This window comes from Otolemur garnettii, unplaced genomic scaffold (genome assembly GCF_000181295.1).
Source record: "Otolemur garnettii isolate 467f Iridium unplaced genomic scaffold, OtoGar3 scaffold00014, whole genome shotgun sequence".
Taxonomy (NCBI): Eukaryota; Metazoa; Chordata; class Mammalia; order Primates; family Galagidae; genus Otolemur; species Otolemur garnettii.
The window spans coordinates 30194635-30203263 of NW_003852409.1; the positions used below are offsets into that span (position 1 = coordinate 30194635).

An 8629-nucleotide genomic window follows, 5' to 3' on the forward strand; every position below is an offset into this window, starting at 1 on the left:
AAAAAAAAAAAAAAAAAAAAAATTTCACAATGGAAAAAAATACAAGTGGTCAATAAATGTTAAAAGAAAAAAGCTTTGCACATAAATTAAAACAACAGTGAAATGCCACTTCCCTCCTCAGACTGTCATAAATTTTGTCTTAACTATTTCTATTGGCCAGAGTGAAGCAGACATCTTCATAAGCTGTTCTTGGGGGTGCAATTTGGTATCACCACTTTGAGGGATAATTTGCAAATAGATGGCAAAAATTCAGTTGGTCACGGCCCATGATCCAGAAGTTCCATGTCTCGGTATACACTGCAGAGGAACATTGGCACAAGGAGACGTGTAAGAATGTCCATTGTAGCCGCACGAGGTCAGAAAATGAACTTCAAGAATTCATCCTAGAAAAAAGTGATTATAGGCTCAGTGCCTGTGTCTCAAGCAGTTAAGGAGCCAGCCACATACACCTGAGCTGGCGGGTTTGAATCTAGCCTGGGCCGCCAAACAACGACAGCTGCAACCAAAAAATAGCCAGGCATTGTAGCAGGTGCCTGTAGTCCCAGCTACTTGGGAGGTGGAGGCAGGAGAATCACTTGAGCCCAAGAGTTAGAGGTTGCTGTGAGCTGTGAGGCCACACTCTGCCCAAGGCGATAGCTTGAGGCTCTGTCTCAAAAAAAAAAAAAAGAAAAGAAAGAAAAAGTGATTACATACGTCATTGCTGAATATCACTACAGTCACTTTCAAAGCATTCCCCTTGGGAAGCTATGCATGGTGCCAGCACCTAGTCCATCTTCACGTTTTCTAGGATGAGTTCTCGAACTTAATTGTCAGATGTCATATGACAGCTCTGATGGGCATTCCAGAAAAATGAATTCCAAAATTGCTTTGAGTGAAAAAAGCATGTTGCAGAGCAGAGTGAGCATAGCCTGTTTCTATACTTTTAATGCTGAGGAAACAAATACATCAGAAAACATCCGTAGCCTCCAGCAGCTAAAAGTGGGAGAGGAATTGATGAGGAAGGGGAATAAGGGAACTTTGCGGATGATGGAATGTTCTACATCTTGATTGTGGTGGCTACAGGATTCTTTGCGTTAGTTAAAATTCGTAGAACTGTTTACTAAAAAAGAGTAAAATTTATAGTAAGTAAATTATACCTTGATAGGGCAGTGCCTGTGGCTCAGTGGGTAGGGCACCAGCCCCATATACCAAGTGTGGTGGGTTCAAACCCAGCCCCGACCAAACTGCAACAAAAAAATAGCCTGGCGTTCTGGCAGGCACCTGTAGTCCCAGCTACTCAGGAGGCTGAGGCAAGAGAATCGCCTAAGCCCAGGAGTTGGAGGTTACTGTGAGCTGTGTGACACCACGGCACTAAAGTGAGACTCTGTCTCAAAAAAAAATTATACCTTGATAAAAGCTTATATAAATAACTTTAAATTGCACACAAGCCTTATGTCCACCCTGTATATATGCACACACATACAAATATATTAGTTTTCCAAAGGTACAAATTATATGTGTGCAAATTATATATGTGGCTTTGGGAATGGATGGTGATCGTTATATCTGGGCATAGGCCATGAGGGCCAGGAGTATTAAGTGCTTTAGTTTTATATGTCATTTATTTAAATTTGCAAGGAGGGCTCGGCGCCTATAGCTCAACCGGCTAAGGCGCCAGCCACGTACACCTAAGGTGGCGGGTTCGAATCCCCAGCCCGGACCCGCCAAACAACAATGATGGCTGCAACCAAAAAATAGCCAGGCGTTGTGGCGGCGCCTGTGGTCCCAGCTACTTGGGAGGCGGAGGCAAGAGACTCGCTTGAGCCCAGGAGTTGGAGGTTGCTGTGAGCTGTAATGCCACAGCGCTCTACCCAGGGGGACAGCTTGAGGCTCTGTCTCAAAAAAAAAAAAAATAAATAAATAAATAAATTTGCAAGGAGAATATATTCAGATATTATCTATATAATTAAAGATTAAGTTAAAAATTATACTTCTGGGCCAGCCACAGTGGCTCACACCTGTAATCCTAGCACTCTGGATGACCAAGATAGGTGGATTGCCTAAGCTCAGGAATTCAAGACCAGCCTGAGCAAGAGTGAGACCCTGTCTCTACTAAAAATAGAAAAACTAGCTAGGTGTTGTGGTGGGTGCCTGTAGTTCCAGCTACTTGGGATGCTGAGGCAAGAGAATGACTTGAGCCCAGGTGTTTGAGGTTGCTGTGAGCTATGATGCCACGGCACTCTACCCGGATGACAGAGTAAGACTCTAAATAAATAAAAAATATACTTTCTGTCATCAGAATAGGAAAAATTCTATTTTTAAGAGGCTGCTTTACAATTGAAACACAGACCAATCGTGATCATACAGCAGGATCACCAAATATTTGTTGAAGGACCATTAAAAAAATGTTTGTGTGTGTGTATATTAATGGTTGATTATGAAAGTAATTCTTGAGCTTCTTGTTACACATTTAAATAGTGCAGTTATAAAGTAAGCAAATATCAACCCTTGTATCCTATAATCCCATCTGCTGGAGATAGACATCCTTAACTGACTAAGGAATGTCCTTCTAGACTTTTGTTTCAATACCTATCCACATATGCTCAGAGTTGGGTTGTTTTTACAAAAGTGAGACCATGCCCCGCACAGGTGAAGAATGGTGACATCTTTTTCCCTAACTACAGGCATGTTCACCCCATTGACAGTTGTGTAACAGCTGTTGTGTGGTTACACCATGACTTACTGACGCCATCACCTCTGTTGGAGGTGTGAGTTCTTCCCAGTGCCCTTGCTCTTTGAATAATTCTGTGGGAACTTGTACAGACACCTTGTGCATTTGAGAGTATCTGGGTAGAACCAGGCCCCCCAGATATCCAAGGGAATCAAAATCTCCATTTCTTGATAGTCTTTTCAGTGGACTATACCCACTCAGTGCTGCCTCCCCAGAACTATCTGGAAGGATGCCTTCTTACTCTTTCCTGTAGTCCTGAGCACATGGCAGCAACCACATGGTTCTCACCCTGGTGTCCCCTGAAAACACCCTGGGCCCTTGGTCAACACCCATGTCCCCATCCCTTCTAGTTCGGGTAGGCCAGAGTCTGTCTGTAGTCAGGCTGCCCAGGAGGCCCTGTGCATGTACCAGTGAGGCCACTGCTGCCACCTCTTGACCACCATCTTTTTTCCCCCCAGAATAGGTTCTCAGACTATGAGAAGAGGAAGGTAAGAGAATGCCTTTTCTCCTGTTACTTTTCTTCTCATTCAAAATTTCAACTTATAAAATATTTGAGGAAATGACTTTTTCCTGACTCTAAATAAGAGGTTAAAGTAATGCTTTCCTCTTGCACGTGTTGTTTTGTTTGCCACCTCCGCACACAGCTCAGCTGAGTGGTAGAGGGTCTCCATTTGACAGATGGGGAGACTGAGGCTCAGAGAGGTGGAGCCCAACCCCAGGCTCTAAATCACCAGCCTGTGCCTGTGAATAACTTGTTTTATCACTGCTGGGCCCTAGGATGGATGGGGATTGGGGTTGCTAGGCATTAAGGCCTGGAGCCCGCATAGTTCCATGTTGAGGGGTGGCTTCACCTGGTCCCATGTCCTAATGCCCACAGGGCCTGTGCCAGAAGTCACCAGGATGTATGTTATTGTAGGAACAGAAGATGCTAGAGAAACTCGAGTTCGAACGACGCCTGGAACTGGGGCAGCGTGAGCATGCCCAGCTCCTGCAGCAGTGCAGCAGCCAGAAGGGCGAGATCCTGCAGACGGTCAAGGAGGTTTGTGAGCAGCTTAGGCCCGCTGAGAGGGACAGACAATGGGATTAAACTGTCACTGCTATCCACCAGCACCTGGGAGGGCCCTTAACAGTCCAGCTCCTGAGTGCTGATGGGGGCTCTGAGGCCTAGCAACTGAGGAACTGGCCCACAGTCACAGAAAGGACTGGCAAGGCAGGCTGGGAAAGCCACTGTCCTGACCCCAGTCAGTGCCCCTCCCTGCTCAGGCCCTCTGCCCACACCTGCTGCAGGAGCAGTCTCGCCTGGACCAGGGCCTGAGTGAACGCCAGCGCTACCTCGATGCAGAGCGGCAGCGGCTGCAGGAACAACTGAAGCAGACAGAGCAGAACATCTCCAGCCGCATCCAGAAGCTCCTGCAGGAGAACCAGAGGTCAGGCTCTGTCCACCCGGCTCCGACCCACACAGTCCTTCCCCCATGTGACACCTTGGAGGAGGCTAGGATGCTGGATCCATTTCTCCTTCCACAGTTTCCTCCCCTAGGCTTCCATTGTTAGGGACCAATCTGGGTGCTTTGATTTGCACCAGCATACAGGGAATATAATCTGATCTGGGCACTGCAGGGTCTGGTTTCTTATCAGGGGACTGCCACCAATGGGACTGTAGCCTCAGGCAGGTGTTTCCCCACTGGGTCACAAGTTTACCATTTACAGTATAAAGTAAGTGGTTTTAACAAGATTATTGGGATCACATACTGCTCCAATACTTAGGTTCCAAGTAACCCAATGCCCTGAGCTCAGCCTTTCACCCTGCAGTGAGATTTGCCTTAGCAAATTTTATGCAAGGGAGGGGCTGCTAACACCTGCTCTAAGAGCAGTTCCCGATGGGGCTGGGGAGGAAGGGGGCCAGAGAGATCTCAAGAAGCCTGAGACATCTAGGTAGGGGGCCATGGCAGAAAGATTCCAGATACAGGTTTTAGTCACATGGCCTGCTGCTGCCAGGCATCTTTTCTCTCCCCCTAGTCACTTGTTCTTCCATTATCTGTCACTTTCTAAGCGTCTTGAGTGGGTCTAGGAAAGCTGCAGTTTGTTGGGTGTTTCCTTTGTGCCAAACACGTTACGTGTATTTCCTCATCACTCTTTACAAATATGCCAAGTAATTTTTTTTTGAGACAAAGTCTAACTTTGTCACAGAATCTCACTTTGTTGCCCCTGGTAGAGTGCCGTGACATCATAGCTCACAGCAACCTCAAACTCTTGGGCTCCAGCAATTCTCTTGCCTCAGCCTCCCAAGTAGCTGGAAGCCACCAAGCTTGGCCCCAATGCCAAATAATTTTATTTTTTTATTATCATTATTCCCATTTTACAGGTGAGGAAACCTGGGGCTTGGAGTGGTTTGAGTGACCGACTGAGAATCCAGAATTCCTAAGTGATGGGGCTGCACAGACTGCATGGCAAGGCAGACAATCCTATTGGAAACAGGCCTACTAGTGACTGTGTGGACATTTTTGTTTTTTTCCACAGACAAAAGAAAAGTTCTGAGATTTTGAAGTCACTGGAAAATGAAAGGTAAGCGTTCTTCAGGAGCAGAGCTTGGGGGAGAGAATGTCTTGTGATTCTCCAGAGGATTGTGCCAGGAAGTTTCTCTAAAGCTACAGGGAAATTCATCTCCTTAGAGCAGTGATTCTCAACCTTCCTAATGCTGTGACCCATAATACAGTTCCTCATCTTGTGGTGACCCCCAGCCATAAAATTATTTTCCTCACCACAACATGAGGAACTGTATTAAAGGCTCGTGGCATTAGGAAGGTTGAAAACCACTTGCCTTAGAGAATATTTAGTTAAAAAGAATCACTGCTTTCAAGTTCTGTAAAATCTGTATACTCCTGAGAAAAATTCCGAGAAATGAATAAGGGCTGGAGGGATAATGTTCAACTGTACTTCTAATATGAAAAATTAGGGGAAATCCCTATTTCTGGAAAGAAAAAGAATTTAGTTACATAAATTATATAGAATGGAATAATTTGCAGCCATTAAACATCTTTTAGAAAAATATTCCCTGCTAAGGGAAAGCACTCACTATATATTGCTATGTGGGAAAGTGATAGCCTACATTTAAAGCAGAATTTTTAGTAGCTCATTTCTTCCTGCCGCAGAGTCTTGCTCTGTTGCCCAGGCTGGAGTGTACTGCTATCGTCATAGCTCACAGCAACCTCAAACTGCCTCAGCCTCCTGAGTAGCTGAGACTATAGGCATATACACCTCGCTAAAGTTATATTTAGTAGAGACAGGGTCTCTCTTGCTTATGCTGGTCTCAAACTCCTGGCTTCAAACAGTCTTCCCACCTGGGCCTCCCAGAGTGCTAGACTACAGACCTGAGCCACCGCACCTGGCCCCAGAGTATTTCTTTTTTTTTTTTTTTTGAGACGGAGCCTCAAGCTGTCCCCCTGGGTAGAGTGCCATGGCATCACGCTCACAGCAACCTCCAACTCCTGGGCTCAAGCGAGTCTCCTGCCTCCGCCTCCCAAGTAGCTGGGACCACAGGCGCCCGCCACAACGCCAGGCCATTTTTTAGTTGCAGCCATCATTGTTGTTTGGCGGGCCTGGGCTGGGGATTCGAACCCGCCACCTTAGGTGTATGTGGCTGGCGCCTTAGCCGCTTGAGCCACAGGTGCCGAGCCGAGTATTTCATTTTTTAAAGATAGTTTGCATGTATCCGTTTGCAGAAAGCAAAAGAACCCACCCAGATGTCAACACTGAGCACTTTTAAGAGGTGAAACTATAGGTGTAATCTCTATTTTTTCTTTCCTTTGTTTTGTTTATTTTGTAAATAAACCACTTTTGTAATTAGAAAAGATGGTGAATAGGAGCTATGAACTCCGCTGCCTTCCCCTCCCAGAGATACTGACTCTGGGATCCTCAGATAGCAACAAGGTCTTTGGGAGCCTCCTCCTCCACAATGGGCCCAGCCTGCTAAGCCTCTGGCTGCCTAGAAGGGCCTTCTGCTTCTGCAGGGCACCCCCTTGGAGGTGGGGGGTGGTCACCATCATCCTGCACACTTCATCTGTGGTACTGATAGCCAGGGTGGTCAAGGGGGAGCTGAATTGTGTCCTCAGGTGTCATTCATTCAGGACGTGCTGAAGGAGCACCCTCTCTGTGCTGGCGGAGCTAGGCAGCCAGATAATCACTTCCCCTTTAGGCGCTCCTATGCAGAGGCAGAGGCGCTCAGCTCTGAGACTTCTTCCAGCCAAGTCACACCTTGCAGAAATGTTAAAGGATGTTGTTCCTTCCATATTACCCATTTGGTATAAAAACACACACAGGGCTCAGCGCCTGTGGCTCAGGTGGCTAAGGCGCCAGCCACATACACCTAAGGTGGCGGGTTCAAATCCAGCCTGGGCCCGCCACACAACAGTGATGGCTGCAACCAAAAAATAGCCGGGCGTTGTGGCGGACGCCTGTGGTCCCAGCTACTTGGAAGGCGGAGGCAGGAGACTCACTTGAGCCCAGAGTTGGAGGTTGCTGTGAGCTGTGAGGCCAAGGCACTCTACCCAGGGTGACAGCTTGAGGCTCTGTCTCAAAAAAAAAACCATAAAAACACACACACACACACACACACACACAGAAATTGTGCACACATATGTGTAATTACTTTTTCTATTTTCAGTATTATTATTATATCATGGATGTATTTCCATCCAAAACCTCATTATTTATAATAGCTGTAGAGTATTCCACCATTTGATTTTGCCATAATTTTATTAGCCTTCTGTTCATGGACTTTTAAGTTGTTTTCAGTTTCTCATAATTACAAACAGTATTATGGTGAACATCTTCTAAATATATCCTTATGCACTTTATGCCCTTATGTATTTTTGAAGGTATTTAGGCCAGCATGGTGGCTCACACCTATAATCCTAGCACTCTGGGAGACCACAGCAGGAGGATTGTTTGAGCTCAGGAGTTCGAGGCCAGACTGAGCAAGAGCATGATACCGTCTCTGCTAAAAATAGGAAAATTAGCTAGGCGTTGTGACAGGCACCTGTAGTTCTAGTTACTTGAGAGGTTGAGGCAGGAGGGTTGCTTAAATTCAGGAGTTTGAGGTTGCTGTGAGCTAGGTTGATACCATGGCACTCTAGCTTGGACAACAGGGTGAGACTCTGTTTCAAAAAAGAAAAAAAAAGATGATTTTTACACAACAACAATCAGCAGATTCTAAGAAATGAGCTCCAGGGCTCACCAGGGTCCCAGCCTCCGCCCTGTAGATTCTACCAACTGCTGACAAATCTGCTCTGAAGCAACAGTGCTAGATGTCTGTTCCACTTTTCCTGACATCACTTCAGATATCTCAGAAAAAGGGCAGCTAAGTTTCTTTCAAAGTCTTGTGCTGAGGCTGGGTTCTGTGTCACAGGCTACTCAGGAGCCTGAGGCAGGATGATCTGGGAGGATGGCTTGAGCCCAGGAGTACAAGGTTGCAGTGAGCTGTGATGAGGCCACACTCTATCTGGGCAACAAAGGGAGACTGTCTCAAAAAAGAAAAAAAGAGGCTGGGGGGCACATCTGTAATCCTAGCACACTGGGAGGCCAAGGTGGGTGGATCGCCTGAGCTCAGGAGTTTGAGACTAGCCTGAGCAAGAACAAGATCCCATCTCTACTAAAAATAGAAAAACTAGCCAAGCTTCATGGAGGGGCCTGTAGTCCTAGCTACTCAGGAGGCTGAGGCAAGAGTACTGCTTGAGCCCAAGAGTTTGAGGTTGCTGTGAGCTATGATGATGCCACAGCACTCCAGACAGGGCAAGTGAGTGGGACTGTCTCAAAAAAAAAAAGAAAAAGAAAAAAGGGAAATTTTCTTTTTTTTTTTTTTTTTGAGACAGAGCCTCAAGCTGACCCCCTGGGTAGAGTGCCGTGGCATAGCTCACAGCAACC

At 46.4% G+C, this 8629-nt stretch overlaps 1 protein-coding gene across 1 annotated transcript in view; it reads left to right on the forward strand.

Annotated features, from left to right (window-relative positions):
- Window positions 1-8629, forward strand: part of LRSAM1 (leucine rich repeat and sterile alpha motif containing 1) — a 55417-nt gene that overhangs the window by 19164 nt on the left and 27624 nt on the right. Inside the window, exons 12-15 of the mRNA XM_012802386.2 lie at window positions 3169-3198; window positions 3627-3749; window positions 3998-4137; window positions 5228-5272. Of these exons, the coding sequence (XP_012657840.1) occupies window positions 3169-3198; window positions 3627-3749; window positions 3998-4137; window positions 5228-5272 (338 nt within the window). The remainder of the gene's footprint in view (window positions 1-3168; window positions 3199-3626; window positions 3750-3997; window positions 4138-5227; window positions 5273-8629) is intronic.